This window comes from Camellia sinensis, chromosome 4 (assembly GCF_055761805.1).
Source record: "Camellia sinensis isolate YWXY chromosome 4, ASM5576180v1, whole genome shotgun sequence".
In the NCBI taxonomy this organism is placed as follows: Eukaryota; Viridiplantae; Streptophyta; class Magnoliopsida; order Ericales; family Theaceae; genus Camellia; species Camellia sinensis.
The window spans coordinates 11,354,884-11,377,665 of NC_138964.1; the positions used below are offsets into that span (position 1 = coordinate 11,354,884).

Here is a 22,782-nt window from a genome sequence, read left to right on the forward strand (position 1 = left end):
TCCTCACTTCTACCAAGTCTTCCATTGCCTTCTGTTCAGCTGCCTTGCCAACATCCGCAAACAGTTCATTGCTCTCAGGCTCTTCCACCATCTGTACATACCCTTTTGCAGCGCGGCTGCCATTTATTGTGACGAAGCATTATTTTGACATAATTTGGTCTCCAAAGACCTCTTCAATTACTCTGGCTTTGTTGGAGAACCGCAATACTTGATGGTAGGTTGACGCTACCGATCGCATGGCGTGCAACCATGTCCTCCCTAAGATTATGTTGTAAGTGGAAGGGACTTTCAATACCCAGAATTCCACATGTTTCGTCATGGTTCCTGTCTTGATTGGGAGGATTATCTTGTCCACTGGCCACTCTGGCATTGAGTTGAATCCGATTAGGGGAGACGTTGCAGGTGCCAGGTCTTTGTCTTCCAGTTTTAGTTGTTTGAAGGTTTCATAATACATTATTTCACATGAGCTTCCTTAGTCAATCAAAATCCGCTTGATGTCGAAATTCTTGACGCGTAGAGTGACAACCAGTGCATCATTGTGAGGGCAGCATATCCTTGCTAAATCTTTGTCTGAAAAAGATATGACATTTGTGGCCTCTGTTCTCCCATTTTTGATGGCAGGTTGTGCACTTAATACCTCCATTAAGTGCTCAGCCTTTTTGATCATCCCCTAAGCTCACATACCCGCTCAGGTTCGAATATTCCATGTATCACGTTAATTACGCCTTGAGGTGGAGCATCGACTGGCATCCCGTTTGGGTTGTTGTGGTTCTAGGGGGCTGGCTGTGTCCCTCCTTTTATGTACTGGTCTAGGTGCCCAGCTGCCACTAACTCCTCCAAATGTTGTCTCAACGGTGTGCAATTTTCAGTGTGGTGCCCATTTTCATCATGGAAGGTGCACTGGAACCTCTCGCCATAGTCTTTTTGTGCTTCTCCCAACTTAGCTGGCCATCGGACAAAAGGTTCATTGCGTATCTCACTAAGAATCCAGTAGATTGTTTTTTTGAACACTGTGGTAATGGCAGTGCGAACTCTTAACCTTCTTTTGTCTGGGTCCTCTCTGTTGGCCCGCTTGCCTCGCCCATTCCTGCTTGGTTGTTCAACTGTGTTGACTTTTGCTGTAGTCTTTTTATCTAGCATTATTGTTGTATCGGATTTTGCTTTAGCACAGACGCTATCTTCCTCCACGCGAATATGTTGGTGCACTCTCTCCATTAAGGCCTCCATCGTGAGGGGTGGCGTCATAGTAATTAAGTTCCTCAATTTGTTACCGACTGGCAGGCCCCGTTTGTATTGTGCAATGGCAAGGTTTGTAGGGCAATCCCCAATCTAGTTGAAGGTTTCCCAGTAGCGACTGTTGTAGGATCTCAATGTCTCCTTGTCGCCCATGTCAATGGAGAGTAGCTGGTCAATCTCCACTGGTGTCTTGGTGTTCATTCTGAACCTAGTGACGAATCCTTCTGTCAATTGTGCCCAGGAGGCGATACTGCCTTCTGGTAACCTTTCGAACCAGGTTAGACCTAGGTCGCCAAGGCTGGATGGGAACAGGATACACATTAGGGCCTTATTTCGCCAGTACACTGCCATAACCCGGCGAAAGTGGCGAAAGTGCATGTAGGGGTCTGTCTGCCCCTCATAAGTAGTGAATTTGGACTGGTAGAAGCCTGAAGGTAGTGGTGCGTTATCTATTGCCAGAACGAACGGTGAGCTCTGTGACCTTGCTAATACTTTGTCCGCTGGTTCATAAGCAAGGCGCGGCATTGGCATTCCTACCTCGACACTCCCATGCAAGGTTCTGAAAAGCGGTTGCGGTCGTCGTAACGATAACGGTGACGCAGTTGAGGTTGCAGGGTGTAAAGGCCGTAGTGTAACGGTTGCAGTAATTAGAATCGTGAATTTTTTTATTTTTCGCACAATTTGAAAAAAACTTACCGATACGCATATTTTTTTTCCATGATCATATTTATTGGATTAAAAATAAATATTTATCAATTTTTGTAAATTTTTAAATATGATCCAATATATTTCATATTTTTAAATCACTATAAACTGAGTTTTTTACATTTTATTTTAATAATTAACGACTTTATATTATACAAAAATTCAATCACTAACTATTATATATAAGATAAATAATGACAAAAGTATGAGAATAAACAAGATCCTAAATATATATGTATACATATTTTAACCAAACCAAATAAATAATGACCACACTAATTATTATTATTATTATTATTATTATTATTATTATTATTATTATTATTATTATTATTATTATTATTTTCAAACAATATATAGATAGAGACACACAAACAATATAGTTTAGTGATAGCAGCTGAATAGAATAGCATAGGTCATACAGCTTCAACAAATCAATAACATGTTCTTCATCTTCTCTCTTCTCTCTTCTCTCTCTCTATCTCTTACTCCATTTTCTCTCTTTATCTTCCATCTTCTCTCTATCCCTCTTCCCCCATTTTCAGCCTTTTTTTTTTTGTGTTTTTTCGAAAGAAACAGTTTGGAACCGTTACGTAACGGTACGTAACAGGCCGTTACGGCCGTTACGGCACCGTTACGACTGCTACGGCAGCCGTTACAGCCGACACACCTGTGAATCTCAATCGCACTGCAAAAGCGGCCGTAACGGGTGGCGGTAAACGCCAAAACCGTTACGTAACGGCGTTACGTAACGGTTACGGCCGCTTTTTAAAACCTTGCTCCCATGTGTCCTAGGGGCTAATCGCTGTAGTGCTAAAACTTTGCGTGGGTCGCGAGCCCTGGTGTCCTCCTTCCATCGGGCCCTTTCTTCAAGCACGGTTCGCAAGTTAGATGATCTAGGTAACTCTGTGTGCCTAGGTGATGTCTGGTGCGTGTGCGAGGGCCGATAGGTGCTCCCTTAATATATGACCTCTCAGTTCTCGTTCTCTCAGACCTGGAGTAACGAGTCCTCGAAGTTCTCGATTGAGTGTCGCCTGTTCTAAGGCTCCTACTTTCTACTTGCGATGGTGTGGTACGCCTATCACGATCCTCCGAGTGGCGAGAGGGCGTGTTGCCTTTGCGCACCTCTCCTGCCGCCACCCCTTTTCCTTTTATCTGGAGCTTCATTGACTCCATGTCAACCGCCGTCCTCTTTATTAACTCGTCCTGCTCTTTCACGCGATCCTCCAGAACTTAAGGGTCCATCCTCCGCCTCTGTCTTTCAGGACTTTGAGAGCGACGGGGGCTGCCGCCCCGTCTCTCCCTTGTATCTCTCCGGGGGTTCTGTCGCTGAGGTTCTAAATCTGCCATGGGAGGGATAGAGGGCAAACCTTCGCGCCTCCCACCCCCCTCCAGGGTTTGCCCATCAATAGCTAATTGCGGCAAGTTTTCATTGTGCGCCATTGCTTCCAACTAGAGAAGAAAGCTTGATCAAGAGGTTTTGTTCTTTGTCGAATTCCCACAGACGGCACTAATTGTACGAGCACGAAATAATGTTCTCGTATAATCCTGTTGATCAAGTCTGCGCTCCTCCAAACATCGTCACTTTATTTCCTGAAAACACAAATGTGAGCTAGCCGGCGGGTGTGTACCGGATACCTCTCCGATGCCTAAGTCAGCAAAATAGACAAATAAACAAAAGCTCTATGTATTCCGAGAATTAAAGTTGTGATACATGTACATAGGTTCTGTTGTGAGCTTTTATAGTTTTTTCCTGGCACAATCCTAGTAGGACTTTTATTCCTCAATGTAGAGTCCTGCTAGGAATCACACTCCTGAAAGAAAATGCTTATCTTTCAACACCCCCCTCACTGCTTAAACCAAGTGAGATGGTTTTTACCACGGTTGGATAACAGTATGACCGAGCTAACACTAGCCCTTTGACATACTTAATCCAGTGCCTTCATATGCAACACATAGCTCGACTCTTGTTCACTTGTACCTCGGTTTTGTCTGTTTAGACCGAGTTAACTGCAGCAAGCTTTGACCGAGCTAACGAGGGCAAGGTCCACCTTAAGAAGCCCAAAAACCTCGGCTCCGAATACAATGACCGTGCTAATTATCACCACTCCGACCGTGGCAATTGTAACCATACTTGGATGGAGCTAACAGCAAGGTCCACTTTGCTAAGCCCTTTTCACCATGGCTTATAGAACGGCCCATTACTACGCCTGGGCCTAGCTCGGCCCTAATGCACATAAAAACTCCCTCTCAGTACCAAAGTCTTATACTACAAATTTAGGATTTGTTTGGGAAGGATCATTTCTATTTGACTTTTTAATTTTTTTTTGATTGATTTAGTCTAGTTAAATTAGTTTTGATTAGAATTTTTTCTAATCTTTTGACCTTTTTATAAGAGAAAAAAAATAATAATTATGATTTGCTTATAATACTTTATCTTATTAATTTATTTAGCTTATTTTGTCTTTTTACAATTTTGTAGCCTCAACCTAAACCCAATTCAGTTGCTGGCAGCTTAGTTTGGGATGAGTGATTTTGAATAAAACAATTAATCAATAAAATAAAATGTTATATCTTACCTATTAATCAATCAGTCATTTTTTTTACAAGCATCTACTGAACTATAAAAAAATTTACAAATCATTCAAAATATAACTTTTTTTTATCTAATAAATTAGTCAAAAGTCAACTAAAATAGTTAATTTTCTAAACGAGGCCTAAGTGGTGCAACTTTTTGGACACGATGTTAACAGGAAGAAAGACCATGTTTAGTTTTAGAGTTTTTAAAAATAATTTTTGAATTTTGAATTTATATTTTTATATTTTTTAGTAATTTTTTAAATATATTTTAATTAATAATTTTTACTTTTTAGATTAACTTATTAATTTAAACAAGTATAAAATTTATAAAAAAAAGTTGTTAAAAATTCATTAAATATTAAAAAATAAAAAAGTTTAATACATTTTTTTTTCTCGTATTTGTTGATGTCGACTTTTGATGGAATTCGTTATGTGTATAGTCCAGCAAGTTACTATATTGTATAATTAGGTGTGTTCTCAACAAATACTCACATATGAATATACCAGCAGTGCTTCCGACCCTCAGCTGGGGGCACCCCACTGACCCCCCAGTGCCACGTGACAGCTTGCCACTGGTTGAAACTCCTTCCCCCCCAAAAAAAAACCCAATTTTTTTGGCCAATCAGGGAAGACCTCCAGCACCCCCATTGAAGGTCTAAGTCATTTTTCATGAATATACAAAGTAAATAAAATAATAATAATAAATAAATAGGCCCCATCATTTTGATTACTGATTAATGCAAAGGTTCAAGTATTCATTATGAATTGATTTTGGCTAAGGTTCAAGTATGCTAAGGACTGCCTACCTGTTGCTGTGGTTGCTGTCAGTGGCGGAGCTAGGAATTTAATGTAGGAGGGGTACTTATTAATTATAATCTCAAAATTTTTCTTTCCCAATCAATAACAATTACATAATAATAATTTTTCGAGCTAATATTAAACATTAAAAATTAATATTCATTACAAAAAGTTTTTAATTTTAAACTTTTACAATTGACCCCGACGAGTTTTCATCTTTTGAAATCTTCCGATGATCGTATTATTGTCAATGCTACCAAAAATCTCTCTCTCAATGTAGACAACCAAACTATCATTCATCCATTCATCACCCATTCGGTTCCGCAACCGATTCTTCACAATATTCATAACTGAAAATACCCTCTCAACAGTAACAGTTGCAACAGACAAGATTAATGCTAAAGTCAAGAGCAAATACACCAACGGATATATTTTATCTCTTCCAGCCTCCACCATTTTCTTAGCAAGATCGGCAATTTCATTCAACCTTGATAACTCACTATTGGATAGCATGTCAATAATATATGTATCAAGTTGATCATTAAGTACCATGAGCACCACTGAAGAAAATTCTTTGGGATAAAATTCGGCAAGATGAATTAACTTTTTCTTATCAAAACTAGAGAAAGAGTTACATGGATTCAAATATGCCACACAAAGTAACAACTCAGTGTTCGACTCAGTAAAACGAGCATTTAGTTCTTGAATTAATTTGCATATCCAAAACAGTGTAGAATAACTCAGCGCGATAGTGATGTAAGTTTGTAATTTCTTGAGCATTGCGCCTTTTTCTCCCTAGCTACAAGCATATCATTCATTTGGGGAACATCAATTTCATGCTTTTCACAAAAAAGACAAAATATCAGCAAGTAAAGATGTTCACACACTCTCCCTCATCTTTTGGAGCTGTACTTTAGAAATTTGAACAAAAGAATCACCACCAGCTTGATCTCCAATACTGGGTTTGAAAAGATAACAACATAAACAAAATGCTGCATCTTTTGCTACGCTATACTCTAACCAATTAGGAAATTCACTAAACTAAGCCTGATTAAATCGCCGAAGTTTTTGTCCAAATGATTTTTGTGAAAAATTATGATCACGAGGTTGACAAGGACCTTTTTGTAGATATGCCCTACGAATTTGGTCTCGATCTTAGCATTATAATCCATAATCCGGGGCCGTAGTCCCAGATCTACAGAACAGTCTACTAAGTTGATTTCTATGGGACTTTGTTTTGTGGAGGAATAATCATAATTTTCTTTTTGAGAAAGAGATGATTCCAATTTTGATTTTCTTTTGAAATATTTCTCCATGACTGTTTTAAAAAATAAAAATCAAAATAAAAATTAATAATCAAAATCGTAAACCCCCACAAATCAAAATCTCTAATTTTAATACAAATCAAAATAATTAAAATTTAGCACAAATCACAACAAATAAAATTTCTAATATACCAATATTATAACAAATGAAAGTCCCTAATTTAAATAACAAATACTACAAATTAATATTTTTAATTGTTGCACAAATCAAATCCCTAATTTCAGCACAAACAACAACAAACCAAAATCCTTACTTTTAATATAAATTACTACCAATTAAGATTCATAATTTTAGCATATCAAAATCTCTTATTTTAACATAAATAATAACAAATAAAAAAAATTTACAAATCAAAACTTAACAAACTATAAATGGATAATCATAATTTTTATTTTAAAATAAAAAATTATAAATAAAGTTACTTGTAAATAATAAAGAGAAGATATCAAAGTTATAGTGTGATTTCAAATCTATCTTGTATGATTCTAATATAATAAATCACGAGTTGATAAATTATAAAATAACAAAGAAAAAATAAAAAAATAAAAAAGCCCTTAGTGCCGTTTTTCATAAATGAAAAAAAGAAGAAGAATAATTAGGTTGGATTTGTGTCAGTTTGTTTGGGTGTGTGTATTAGTGTTACGCACTAAAAAACGTGTTTTGGTCAAAGTGGGCTGTTTTCGGTCAAAGTGGGCTGTGTATATACGGGGGGAACAAAAAAAAAAAAAAAAAAAATTCAAAAGTCAGGGGGCATGTGGTCGCCTGGCCCCATTTACCTCCGCCTCTGGTTGCTGTGTTTGCTCTGTTATGATTTTTTGTTCTGCTATCACTGCTGGAAACGCCGCTATATATATGAAAAACGCCGCTAATTTCTTTAGTGACGCTTATCACCAAACGTCGAGGACGCGGCCGTCGCTATAAGTTTATGACGCTTTGAAAACGTCGTAAAATTAGTATAGATGGCGTTTTTAAAAACGCTGCTAAATGCAATAAATAATGATAAAATGATGTCATCCAATATTTAGCGACGTTTTTAAAACGCCGTGATAAATTTTTTTATTTTAAAAAAATGTCCGTTGGCACTGTAGTGGCGTTTTGAAAAAATGCCGTTATAGCTCTTTTTTTAAAAAAAAAATTGTTCTGAATCTGTTATATTTAACTAAAAAACATACATTTAATAAAGCTGAAAAATAATAATAATATGAATAAAATTTTACAGCTACTTCAATATATTGACTAAATAAACATTACATGATTGTGTCTGAACCAAAATCAAACAACAAACACAATCAAAAAATAAAAAGAAAAAATAGGTTAAGTCATTTGCTTGCACATGCAGATGCAATGGAATAGTCAAGCATATTACACATCATTACACTGCAGAATAGGGATTCGTATTCAATTAATCATAATAGGTTCATATACAACAAAGACAATTTTGAGCAGGATACATTCCCAAATCCCAATCAACACAAAGGAATGCAGAGAGCCCGGTGAACAGTGGCGCTGACACCTTCTCCAACTTCTTCATATAATTTGTAATTTTCTGCATTGAAGGAAATTTGTTCTCTGACACCTGTTCCATGGTTTCCTTTTATACCACAACATTAATACCCTCTTTTCTCCATATGTAACTCATTTAGAGTGTTATGTGGTTTCTCATTTGTCAACATTACTAAATAAGTAATTCCATAAATTACTCTAGAATGACTTTAACAATTTTCCTTTATCGATAGGTATGCCATTGTAGACACCCCATTTTTGACCGACCTTAAGACTCAGACGTCACCGATTGAGCGCTTGGTGATGTTGCATAATGTGCTTGTTCAGAAGTTTCAGAGTCGCGGCCGTGAGCCCTGCCTCCGGACTTCTGAACCCTCTTCTGTGCCTTGTCTCGGTTTGCGAACCAGACCCAGTTTTCTCTGTTTCTTTTCCTGAGGGAAGGGAGAGGTCCCGTAGACCATCTCTCGATGTCCGTAGGCTACATTTGGTGGCCGTAGGCCATTTTGCCCATTTCGGAGTCCGGTTCCCGGTTTTCTGAGCCGTCAGGCTGTGTGCCTCGGTTCGGGACCGCTTAACCATCTCCTATTGCTCTGATTTTTGGCATACATCTTATTTGCTCCCTGTTGAGGGACACTGGGGGCTGAGAAACCCACTTCGTGGCCGAACGCCACTTTCGGTGTTTAACAGCCCATTTTCGGGATCCCGAACTGCGTGTTTTGGCTCCCGAACATTCGTTTTGCAACGGTTTTCGTTCATTTTTGGCAGGTACCTCTGTTTTATCACAGGGAAGGTCACTGAAGGGTGGGAGGCCCGTAATTGTTGCAGCAGCCAGTTATCTCTCCTCCGGAGCCTCCCGGCGCCCGTTTTTCCAACTTCCGGGCTAATGTTGAATACCTTGGAGCTAGTGTTGCCAACTTTCAACCACATATCTGTGATCTACACACTTGAGAGGCCACTAAAAGTTGGTGGCCGGCCATTAAGGTCACCTGACCCTTTTGACCCCTTTCTTCCGGGCTAATGTTGAACCCCTTGGACCCTTTTTCTTGAACTTTGAACCACATATCTGTGATCTACACACATGAGAGGCCACTAAAAGTTGGTGACCGGCCAGTAATTCAACTTGACCCTTTTGACCCCCTCTTTCCGAGCTAATGTTGAACCCCTTGGACCCACTTTCTTGAAATTTTAACCACATGGTTGTGTTGTACACACATAGGAGTACCTCCCCAGTAGCTGGCCGGCCAGAAAATCACATTGACCCTTTTGACCCCTAGCCGGCCGGCTAGGGGGTGTGGCCGGCCGGCCACCTCCAGCAAAAGTAAGAGGCCGGCCGTGTTCCTCGCACTGTGCACTTTACAGCTGTGGGGCAATGTCCCCAGATATTTTCTGCATCCGGGGGATATTTTGTGGGGGAGTTTTGCTCTCCTTCTCCCCCACCTTTACACCCCTTTTTGAACCCTTATAACCAGCTGGTGGCCTTCTTTACAAGGGTTAGAAAAACTCTCCTTCAAGCTTCCATAGCCAACTCCATCTTCTTCCTTCTCAACTCTTGAAAAAACCCTAAGTCCCTAACCATTATTCCTTCTACACCACCAAGCTCTACCACCACCATCTCATTTCCAGCAACAAGGAAGGATTCTTGAAGGCTAAAGAAGCTGCAAATCCATCCAAAAAGCAACAAAAGTTTGAATCTTCAAGGGTAAGTAACACTTTTACCATTTTGACCCTTTTTCTTGATCTATTTCTAAGCCTCACTTCTTTTTGGTTTCAAGCTCCGGCCCTAACTGAAAAGGACCATCTTTTGAGCTCATCTTCACTTCTCATTAAGGGCTCAACCCTGTTTGAGCCCTCCATAATATACTTGCTTCAATGATCCTCTTGTATGTCATAGTTTTGCATGCTATTTTTGGCCCATGAGCAATCTGTTTTTGAGCATGTTATAAACTGATATAAGGCTTATTTTGAGCCCCTCTTCAACATTGGAGAAGGGCTCAACATTGTTTGGTACTTCCATGTGTCACTTGTAGTTATATCCCCTATTTGGCCCCATTTTTGCATAAATTGATAGCCTACCATGCTTTTGTTTTTGGCCATTTTACAGTTCTGAAAAAGTTCTTATTTTGGTCCATACTTCATGTTTCATTTAGGTCCTTTCATGGTTTGGGGCTTCCATAGGTCACTTCATGTTATATCCCTCTTTTATTCCCCATTTTTGCATGTTTAGTTAGCCTACCATGCTTTTGTTTTTGGCCATTTTACAGTTGTAGAAAAGTTCTTATTTTGGTCCATTCTACATGTTTTATTAAGGGTCTTTGGCTGTTTGGTGATTATTTTGCATACCTCATGTTATAGCCATTTTTGAGCCTTGTCTTGCATCACATTTTTGGCATATTTGTATACTGATTTGAGGTCTGCCATATACTGTAAATGTTCATATTTTTGGTCCATCTTCAGTGTTGTAGAAGGAAATTTTTCAGTTTGAGTTTTGCTTATACCACTTACTTCATTACCCCTCTTTTGGCCCCTATTCTTGCATGCTATTTTTCCCCTACCTATACTTGCTGTTTGGCCATGTTTATAACTGTGAAAGTGCATCTTTTGGGACTTTCTAGCTTCTGTCTTTGCATTACATGTCCATATTGTGCATGTTTGGCATAGCTATAGGCCATTTCGGGTGCCTAATGTTGCATTTCGGGACATTTCCTTGCATTTCATGTCATTTCGCTTCATTTCGGGACTGTTTTCCCCCATATTTTAGTGCTGAAATTCCATTAGTATGCTTGCATATCATTTTTGCCATATTTCATCACATTTTAGCACCGCCTCGGTTTGCGTGCCCGTGTGCACGCATTTCGAGGCACTTCACTTTCTGCCATCGGCATCTCATGTGAGTGCGGCTGAGGCTCTCTCATGTTAGTATAAGTCCATTTGTCATTTTTCATGTCATTTGCATTGCGTATTCACCACCTCGGTTTGCGTGCCCGTGTGCACGCATTTCGAGGCACTTCATTTTCTGCCATCGGCATCTCATGTGAGTGCGGCTGAGGCTCTCTCATGTTAGTATAAGTCCATGTTGCATTTTCCATGTCATTCGCATCGCTTTTGTCATTGCCTCGGTTTGCGTGCCCGTGTGCACGCATTTCGAGGCACTTCATTTTTATCCGCCGGCATCCTATGTGAGTGTGGCTGAGGCTCACTCATGTTGGTATAAGTCTATTTGTCATTTCCATGCCATTTCATCGCATTCCGTCATTGCCTCGGTTTGCGTGCCCGTGTGCACGCATTTCGAGGCATTTCATTTTTATCCGCCGGCATCCTATGTGAGTGTGGCTGAGGCTCACTCATGTTGGTATAAGTCCATTTGTCATTTCCATGCCATTTCATCGCATTCCGTCATTGCCTCGGTTTGCGTGCCCGTGTGCACGCATTTCGAGGCATTTTATTTTTATCCGCCGGCATCCTATGTGAGTGTGGCTGAGGCTCACTCATGATTGGTATAAGCCCATATCGTGTTTTTATGTCATTACTTCAGCATTCTGCCATTGCCTCGGTTTGCGTGCCCGTGTGCACGCATTTCGAGACACCTCATTTTCACAGCATTTTGTCATTGCCTCGGTTTGCGTACCCGTGTGCACGCATTTTGAGGCACCTCATTTTCATTGCATTCTGCCATTTTCTCAGTTTGCGTGCCCGTGTGCACGCATTTCGAGGCATATCATTTTTATAGCATTATGTGTACTAGGTTGTATCTTAGATTGCATTTTGCCAATTTCTCGGTTTGCGTACCTGCATGCACGCATTTCGAGGCATCTCATTTTCATAGCATTGAGTATGTTAGGATTGTATCTTAGTTGCATTTCATGCATATCATGCAGATTGCATCGTGTCCGGAATAGGAGTTAGCCCGGGCACGGGAAACGAGGTACATTTCGTACTCCGAGTGACGGAATGTGTCTCAATTCCCTAGTCACCGACACTCCGGATTATCCATGATGGAGTTAGGTTTTAGCTGTAGTTTCATGTGCATTCATCCTATATTGAGTCGTGCATTTCGACTCCTCGGCCATCATGCCTCGGTATGCGTGATTGGTGGCACGAGGGTCGAGACATGCATATATCTGTGCAGATACATTGCTATGCCCCTTTCCTGCTCTCTGTTGCAGCAAAACGAAGAATCAGCAACCTTTCAGGGCTTGGCACGCATTTCAAGAACAGGTGTAAACAGAGGCTAATTGGGGCATTCCGGACATGCATCATCCACTAGAAGCAAGGCAGTCCCTGACTTGCATGCCAGTTTTACTTGTTTTCTTAGTTAATTCTTTAATTAATTAGAATTTTGTAATATTTTTGGACTGTAATATTCTTTTATTTGGGGACTGTAATATTGGGACTGTATTATTTATTCGGACCCTCCAAGTGAGGGCACAACTGTAATAAGTGTGCGTGAGTGTGTTGTATGTCTTCCAACCCCACGTCTTTCTCCCTTTTATTTACCCGCTTACGATGGTTAGATTAGGGCATGTTTAAATTAGCATACAGTATGACAGCATGTTTGCATCATTCATCTGTATTGCATGCACCGGGCTTGGCGCATCATACTAACTGCATTGTATTTTTGATTTAAAAGTTGAATACATGTTAGCTGTAGCATTCCATATGCCATGTTTAGAATAGCCAAGCCTACTATAGTTGCATTTTGCATGTGTTGCATTAGGCATTTCTGTATAGTTAGGATCATGCATAATTTCTAATGAATTTCTATTCTGGCTTGGAGTACTCGGTGAGTTTTATGCTTTAGCATCCTTGCATGCGTGTGAGAGCTGCCATGAATAGCATGCTTACCATGAGGCTATGTGCTTATCTGATATAACTGCCTGAATGCCTGTGGATGAAGGTTGGGTTATCTGAATTGGGATAAATCATCAAATGTTTCAAGCCTACCTGCGGGTAGCAAACCATTTTCAAAAACAAGCATGAAATGTTTCATTCCAATTTGGACGACCCGGTCTATATTTATATGTTGTGAGCATCGCATAGTAACCTAGGCTAATAACCGGAATAAGAACTCACAATGTTTTCCAAAAATTGATATCATGGTTGGTAGAGGCCGGTCTATGACCGGGCGAGCGGGGGTGCTCACGAAGTGACCTTCCCCAATCGTACCCAAGTTCCCGAGCCGAGGCAACTTTGGTGATGACGGACACGTGGCCTTTTGGCACCGAGTCAGGGTTTCCTAAATTTCCCAAAATAAAATATTTAGGTGGCGACTCTGTATCTGGAAAAGCAGTCCATGTTTGGCACTTCTTTCAAAAAAAAAATCTGTTTTCTAAAAAACGATTTGCCAGATTTGGACTCTTTGGTTCAGATTAGGAACCGTGACTACAAAGTCGAGTCCGAGCTGTAGCGAGGTCCCCCGCGGGCTTGTTACAGCCATTCTCAATGGTGCCAGGAATTGCTGCAAAAAACATTGTCACTAAAGATAAGACAATTTGCAAAACTAAGGGTAAATGTGATTCATGATTGCAACCACACAATAGATCTGATCTATTTCATGATTGCAACCACACAATAGATGCTAAAAAAATTCATAACAATGCCTGAGGTGGCTTATGAAAATTTTCATAACAATGCCCGCAGTGGCTTAGAAATACGACATATCAAATATCAAATCAAACCTGATCGAAGGCCAAGCATTGAAGCACGAATTTTTCCATGGAGTCCAGTTCCAAATCCAACGCAGCATCATAATCCTTCACCTTTGTCATAAAATGAAATTTAGTAAACCAAAGCAAAGAAGAATTGAGCATGATGCCCAGTAGTTTAAATGGGAAAATCAAGAAAAAGAATCCCTAATACCGCTTCTCTATATTCTCCAATAGCATGGAAGGAAGAAGCTCTTAAATATAAACACTCAATGTTTGAGCTTTCAAGCTTAACCCAACGGATAAATCCTTGATGGCATTCCTGCAACTACTGGGCATATCCAACTTAAGGATTAGAGTTAGCTGAGCTAAGCTGTTCCAATGGTTTAGTATAGATTTCAGACAAAAAAAAAATAGCATTTGAATTATTCATCAATTTCAGACTAAGATTTCTACCTGACATATAAGTCTTCATTCTCATCAATAAACCATCTCTAGTAATACCTGAAACCATTGTTGATCAGTTAGTGGACTATATCTGAAACTGTTAATGATGGAAGAGGAGGTGGAACATTCAAGAACCTGCATTGTTTATCAATCTATCAATTGTTCCCCATGCATCAACCGCCTGTAGATGCGACAATTATGAAGCAAACTAAAAAATATCACCATATTAAACTAAATATATATTATAATATTAATTTTATTATCATCTTCTTTTATTCTTATTTGTTTAAATTGCATACCGCTAGTAAATCTAAATAGGATCAGTCAGTTTAATCAGCTTATGTAGTTTGAATTTCATGAAATGACAATGCATGACTTTGTTAAAACAATAAGGCAACAAGCCAGATAAAATTCTATACATGCCTACATAGAGAAAAGATAACACCAGTTAGACACACATGTTCAATGGGAAAGTTAGAATATTACCAAGTTTAGGTGATGAACATGTGTTAAAATATCAGTCAATTGGAGAACATTAGCTAGCCTTTTCAAGACAACCACATATGCAGTTTAACCAAGTTGGAAGTGACAAGTTGATGCATGCATTCGTACTATACCCTTATCACAAGATAGATACGCTGAAAAAAATAATCAGGGAAAAACAGCAACACATTGTGGACCATGTTTTCTCCTAAAGCATAAAGAGGATAATATTTTTAAACTAATACAGCATAAACCAGATAACCAAACAACACACCAAGAAGATTTTGGGAGGACTAGAATTTAGAATAATGAGAATCATAAAAGCAAAAAAATGCATGTGAAAGGTCAAAAAAAATTTAATAAAATATCCATACCTTTTAAACATCCCACCTTTGGCTGCCTTTGGATACTTGAAAGGGCAGCTTTGAAGTTCTCTAGTGATAGGAACCCAGAATCCAAATCCATATGACTAACAGCAGAGAACCTAGTGTCATGGACCACCAATACTCATAAATAAGGTTTAGGATGAAATTAATTACAGCAGTACACCTTCAAACTAGAATTCTATGCTTCCAGGACAGAAAAACTTACAGAAACGTCAAAAGATGGTTGTATGTGGAATCAGAATTTGATAATGTATCAATAATTCGTTTGAATCTCTCCTCGGCCAATACATTCTGATAGATGTCAAGGAGTTCTTACCGCATGCCCCACAGCATTAAGATTCAGGAACAATAGATATTATCATCAAAGCTCTAAAAACTACCCCGGGAATACATAAACAAATAATTTCTCTAGTGATAGCAAATGCACTCAGCACACAGATTCAAAAAGCAATTGTAGAGGATGCACAGACACAGCACACAGATTCAAAGGGTGACCTAAAGATATATAAGACATTTCATCCAACTTGAACATTAGGTCCATGTGGCGGCCTTTATTTATTTATCATCTTACTCACCCAAATGATGATTATATAGAGAATTGCAATAACATATGATACATTCGATTGTTACCAGCTACAATGCTTTCATCCAAACAAAGATGCATAGTAGATCTCAAACAACACAAAAAGAAAAGAAAAACAAATAAAAGTTGAACAGAGGATAGGGAAGAAATGATATTGACCTTACCTGTTGCTTACGGTGAACATCTCCTCATCTTGGTTCATGATAACATGGTCTAAAGGACAATACTTCTCGCCAGTTTCCTGATCATGAAGTACAGCATGCCTGTGACTAAAAGTTCCTCTCTCAACATCCTGACCACTCAGCCTAACATGATTTCCTTCTCCGAGCAATGTAGCAAAAGCAAGTGCTTCGGCAAGTGCCCAGTCAATGCCCTCCCCTGTTTCAATCATCCATGCGCATTCTGAAATAATCTTCTTGACTGCTCTATGAGGATTAAAATTATCCGGAAGGGCCGTGATTGCTTTGCCAACATTCTTCAAAATCTCTGGCTTGACTCTGCTGAACAGAATAAAATTTTGAGCCAAAAAAATAAGAGTTACAGAGGAAGTGAAAACAGACAAACACAGACAGCATACCCAGTGTTTCGGACTGATGAAATCTGTTCTGGAGACTTGAATCCCAACCAATAAGCAGAAAGCCAGTCCCTTCTTTTAGGGACATAATCTTTGCTGGCCAAGAATTCTTCATTAAGTATTGAATTGACCTTTTTATGAATCTTATCTATGTCTTCCTTCGTCAACTCACCAGATTCTAAAAGTTTTTTTTCATAAATCTCGAGTGCTGAGTAGTGATTCCGGATGACCTATCAGCACCCATTCCATCACAAACATAAAAAAAAAAAAAAATTACTCACTAAATCTCTCCTCGGCCAATACATTCTGATAGATGTCAAGGAGTTCTTACCGCATGCCCCACAACATTAAGATTCAGGAACAATAGATATTATCATCAAAGCTCTAAAAACTGCCCCGGGAATACATAAACAAATAATTTCTCTAGTGATAGTAAACAGGAGAACACCAAAACAGCAGCCACCAACACAAAGAACACCAAAACAGCAGCCACAAAACCAGCGCTCCACATCTTCTCATGAAAATCCCAACTGCAATTCCCAACTCTGAATCCCCAACCACCAAACTTGACATTTCTTCAACCCCCACCAAAGAATTATACATGACCAAAGTTTCCAAACAAATAGGCAGAAAAGAAGGGAATGATTCAGACTCCACAGCAGACTCCGCAGCAGTAGACTCCACAGCAGGCTAGAAGGGAAATCACCAAACTCCAAACAAGCAGCTTACTCCAAACAAGAGAAATCACCAAACACCAAACCAGACATACCAGAACAAAACTAGTAGTAGAAACAAACCTAGAACAAAACCAGAAAATCAGCAGCAGAGTAGAGTTACATAATATCAGCAGCAGAACAAAACCAGCGTGCAAATTATTAAGCCTAAGCTTGTGGTGCATGGGAAACTAGTTAGTTCTTGACTGGACTTCAGCCACTCAAACTGTAAGGGCATAAAAAGGCCCATTACAAACTGAGGTAAGGTTTAGATGAAGGATACTGGATATATGTGAAGACAAATGTGTCATATTATGACATGTGACTTTATCTATCCGAACCGACCTGATTGAGACACAAGGGCTTAGTTTGGTTTGGTCTGGTTTATTTAGTCATGGAGTTCCAAACTCTATTAGCAAACAATATTAGTCATGGAGCTCCAAATTGAGTTTATTACATCTACAGCCTCCTCAATTATGCAGCAAGCCCACAATCCACATACAATACAACTACTTCTTGAGATCAGCTTTTAAAGGTTTTTTGGGGCATCTTGTAACACAGCAGGAAAACTCTTCGAGTAGTTCCAATTGATTAACCACTCATGACAATGTACATTGAACCACTTTGCAACTTGGAATGTGCATATAGAAAAGAAAAATGTGGAGAGAGAATTTTACATGTCACAGGGATAAACTTCTGGCATGTCTTCACTACAAAGTTGTCGGATAGATCAGAGTCCTCTTCTTCACCAGCAAACAGCTATGATAAGATGAAGAAAAGTTAAGTCTCATGAACTAAGTTGCAAAATCCATACCTCATCAAGCATTAAAAAAAATAATAATAATAATTTGTCAGTCAAGGATGTGGACAATAAAGCCATCATTTAATGACAACATCAGACATGAAATATCAAAACTTGTTCAAGTCTTCCTGTTTACCTTCACTAATTTAGTATTTATAGCAAAGAGTCTATGCATTTCATTAGGCAAAAAAAAAAAAAAAAAATGGGAAGCAAGCACGAATATCATCTTGTAGAGTGGGAGAACGTGCCTTTCCTAGTCCACATAGGAGGGTCAGGAGTTTGGAATCCTGAATTATTCAAACTTGAAAATGGCTGTCAAGATTTAACTTAAACAGGGATGACTTTAAAGGAGAGTGGTCGAAGAAATACAGGGGTTACAGTGGCTTAAGGAGGTCATTGGACAACTTTGGAAATTGTGAGGACATAGTTTCCTTTTGATGTACTATGTCCTGTGTTTAACTGCTGAGGGATTTAATGATCAAAGGCAAATAGGGAGAGGAATTTTTGTTGTATTTTTTTTATTTTTATTTTTATTTTTTGGCTGAAACAAATGATCTGTTCTTTTGAAACCATGAAAATGACTCTATCTAGCTCAAGTGTTTTATTGGATTTTATGTTCTTTTTATTGGATTTTAGCGGCACTTAGAGAATCTCTTGTCCTCAAGTTTGAAACTTCCAGTTTCATTTCTATCACAAGATTTTCTCAGCAACCAAACAACCCAAACACTTCTAAAAAAGCTGGAAATTGAATCCAATGCATAAAAAACAACATAAAGCATACCTTTTTACGGCCAACAGCAAGCAGATCGGTACGGTTCTTATTCTTGTCCATCCGATCTGCAGCGTTTTTGCTCCCCACCCTGAATTCGAATATATATCAGCAGTCAACCACCATTAGATCATCCCCTCTACAAAATTAGGTATCAATAATTATATCAAATAACACTGCAATTCACACACAATAATAATAATAATTCATGAAAACACAAATTCAATAGCAAATGCAAAACACAAAAACAAAAACAACCAAAATACAAGCATTTTTAGGAAACTGAGAGTGCATACCTTTGTGATTTGATTACAGAGAGAGAGAGAGAGAGAGAGAGAGAGAGAGAGAGAGATATTGAATTGATCTGGTTGAGTTTGTATACATACATCTCTTCTGCCTTATGACCAATATAAGATTTTAACTGCGACCATGACCTTTCAGCAGCATATCCAGGTTACAGGAGTGAAAGATTATCTGTGCATGTAGAGACCTCTTGTATTTGTGGGTTCCGTTTGGAGGGCATATGAATAGGATAGTTCGGGTCATTCTGTGCGTCATGAAGGTGCTCTTTCTGTTCTACAGGATTTGTTAATACCAAATTATTTTTGTCATCAACAGTAGGCAATGGGCTTTGCCTGCCCTCAACAGAAGAAATTTGACTAAATATACATGCATACAGTTATGTACATAAATATGTGATATGTGATGTGCATAAAAGAGTCTACTGGACATCATAAGCATATTCATGAAGCAAATCAATCAATGACCTGTTCATTAATTTCATTGTACTTATTCTCAGCTACATTCTTTGATTCTTCTAGCATTGACTTGTCTACATCCCACCTGGCCTTGAGCTCATTCTGTTAAAATGCACGAAGATATAACAAATTAGAACATAATGTTGATGAAATGTGAAAAAATCACTTAACAAATGGATTCTTTTATGTAATTATGCCACCACAGACTGCATCATGAAAACATTTAAAATAAAATAAAACAAAACAGGAGATTATGCTTTGGGCCCAGAAAGAAAACAGAGAAATAGTAGTAGTATGTATAAATCAGATATGTACACATCAGATATGTAGTAGTAGTAGTAGTATGCATAAATCAGATATGTATACATGGATTTCGGGGTTCTGAATCAGATATGTAGTAGTATGTATAAATCACAAACAAAACAACTAACCTCTGATCGAAGAAGCGAAAGAGTTTCAAATCCACAGAGATAAATCACGGCGCTGTGCTCAAAATGGAACTTCCAAATCGCAATCCCGGGATGAATCACCAACCAGAAGAAGAATCGAAGAACAATCACAGAGTAAGAGAGTGAAGAAGAATCGAGAGCCCGGGCTTAAGACCTATATAGAGCCCTAAACAAAATTATTCACTAAGAAAAACATTGATCCAAAACAGAGATAAATCACAAACAGGACAACTAACCTCTGATCGAAGAAGACGAATAGTTCCAAATCCACGGAGATAAATCACGGAGCTGTGCTCAAAATAGAAGAAGAATCACCGAACTGAAGAAGAATCGAAGAAGAATCACTGCGTAAGAGACTGAAGAACAATCGATCCTCTGATAGAAAGAGAGAGCCAGAGAGTGAGAGAGTGAGTGAGTGACGACTGTGCTCAAAATAGGGTTTTCAAAATGAAGGTTTGGAGAGACAGGAGAGGGTGTGAAGAGAGACAGGATTTGGAGGCGGTTTTCAAACGTCTTGATTCACAAAACGGTACCGTTTAAACTAATAACAAATACGACGTTTAAAAAACGCCGTTAATTATTAAAAAAAGTGACGTTTATTAAAACGCCGTTAATTAAACGCCGTTAAATCCCTAATTTCCTGTAGTGTATGATTTACTTTGTTATGTTTTGCTGTGTTTGTATTCCGTTTCTTGTTTCTTTTATCTTCCCGTCGGGTTTGGCTTCTCACCAAACTCTTGGGATTGAACTTGTAGATGATTGGACTCTCTTCTCGGTGCTAATCTAGTTGGAATTAGGTTTGTTTGCTATGATGCATGCTGCTCTTCCCCCTCTTTATTTGATATAATCTCATCCCTTGTATGATTTTTCAACAATAAAGGTTCATTTTTTGTTGATAAAAAAAAAAAAAAAAACTGTTTTATACCATATTTGGTTGTCAAAATGAAGAAAAAACTGTTGCATATTAGGTTCATGCTGATGACGATCAGGAAAAGTACTAACAAGAAATGATTGGGGTCAACAATGGCAACTCCATAGGTGGAACTCATGAACTCTAATTGGTTACTTGGCTTAGATGGATAAAATTTGCACTGAACCAGTGGTCAATTACCCTATGATTCATAAATTTATTTTTTTAAAAATTATACCAATCTTTCATAAGATTCGTAGAAAAGATAATTCTATAATTTGTACCTCTACAGTTATGCAGAACGTGTATTTATTGACATTTTTTATTTTTATTTCATACTGTTTGAGAGTGCTATATAGATTTGAATATTACAATAATTTTATAAATTTGAATGTTACAATAATTTTATCTATATATTATATATATATGTAGACACCCCATTTTTGACCGACCTTAAGACTCAGACGTCACCGATTGAGCGCTTGGTGATGTTGCATAATGTGCTCGTTCAGAAGTTTTAGAGTCGCGGCCGTGAGCCCTGCCTCCGGACTTCCGAACCCTCTTCTGTGCCTTGTCTCGGTTTGCGAACCAGACTCGATTTTCTCTGTTTCTTTTCCTGAGGGGAGGGAGAGGTCCCTTAGACCATCTCTCAATGTCCGTAGGCTACATTTGGTGGCCGTAGGCCATTTTTCCCATTTCGGAGTCCGGTTTCCGGTTTTCGGAGCCGTCAGGCCGTGTGCCTCGGTTCGGGACCGCTTAACCATCTCCTATTGCTCTAATTTTTTGGCATACTTCCTATTTGCTCCCTTTTGAGGGACACTGGGGGCTGAGAAGCCCACTTCGTGGCCGAATGCCACTTTCGGTGCTTAACAGCCCATTTTCGGGACCCCGAACTGCGCGTTTTGGTCCCCGAGCATTCGTTTTACAACGGTTTTCGTTCATTTTTGGCAGGTACCTCTGTTTTATCACCGGGGAGGTCACTGAAGGGTGGGAGGCCAGCAATTGTTGCAGCAACCAGTTATACATCCTCCGACGCCCTCCGGCGCCCGTTTTTCGCATTTCCGGGCTAATGTTGAACCCCTTGGGCCCATTTTCTCGAACTTTGAACCACATATTTGTGATGTACACACATGAGAGGACCCTAAAAGTTCATGGCCGGCCATTAATTCAAATTGAGCCTTTTGACCCCCTCCTTCCGGGCTAATGTTGAACCCCTTGGACCCTTTTTCTTGAACTTTGAACCACATATTTGTGATGTACACACATGAGAGGACCCTAAAAGTTCATGGCCGGCCGTTAATTCAACTTGACCCTTTTGACCCCCTCCTTCCGGGCTAATGTTGAACCCCTTGGACCCACTTTCTTGGACTTTTAACCACAGGGTTGTGTTGTACACAGATAGGAGGACCCCACCAGTTGGTGGCCGGCCAGAAAATCTGATTGACCTTTTTGACCCCTAGCCGGCCGGCTAGGGGGTGTGGCCGGCCGGCCGGCCACCTGCAGCAAAAGTACCAGGCCGGCCGAGCTCCTTGCACTGTTCCCTTTACAGCTGTGGGGCTTTATCCCCCAGAAAAGATCTTTATCCGGGGGATATTTTGTGGGGGAAAGTTACTCTCCTTTTCCCCCACCTTTACACCCCCTTTTCGGCCTATATAGCAAGCAAGATATATCCTTTGTTGGGGTTAGAAAACTTCATCTTCAAGCTTCCATACACAACTCCATTTCTATACCTCTCATTTCCTTGAAAAACCTTAAGTCCTTAAGCACCATTTCTTCTACACCACCAAGCTCTACCACCACCACCTCATTTCCAGCAACAAGTAAGGTTTTTCAAAGGCCAAAGAAGCTGCAAATTGATCCCAGAAGCAACAAAAGTCTTAGTCTTAAAGGGTGAGTAACATTTCTCTTCTTTGACCCCTTTTCTTGATCCATTTGTAAGCCTCACTTTCTTTTTGTTTCAAGCTCTGGCCCTAACTGAAAAGGGACCTATTTTGAGCTCATCTTCACTTTTCATTAAGGGCTCAACCCTGTTTGAGCCCTCCATGATACACTTGCTTCATTGATCCTCTTATATGTCATAATTTTGCATGCTATTTTTGGCCCATGAGAAATCTGTTT

At 39.3% G+C, this 22,782-nt stretch overlaps 1 protein-coding gene and 1 pseudogene across 2 annotated transcripts; both read right to left on the reverse strand.

The window, feature by feature from the left end:
• Positions 1–5,508: 5,508 nt before the first annotated feature.
• LOC145823579 (uncharacterized) lies at positions 5,509–5,871 on the reverse strand. Its single transcript, XM_082923063.1, has one exon. The coding sequence runs from the start codon at positions 5,869–5,871 to the stop codon at positions 5,509–5,511; it is 363 nt and encodes a 120-aa protein (XP_082779189.1).
• A 9,978-nt stretch (positions 5,872–15,849) lies between these two features.
• LOC145823580 (2-oxoglutarate dehydrogenase, mitochondrial pseudogene) lies at positions 15,850–20,367 on the reverse strand (annotated as a pseudogene). Its single transcript, XR_014365865.1, has 5 exons — positions 19,991–20,367; positions 19,737–19,908; positions 19,315–19,407; positions 16,267–16,493; positions 15,850–16,189 (listed from the first exon to the last, which is right to left on the reverse strand). The product of XR_014365865.1 is annotated as a 2-oxoglutarate dehydrogenase, mitochondrial pseudogene (transcript).
• Positions 20,368–22,782: the final 2,415 nt, after the last annotated feature.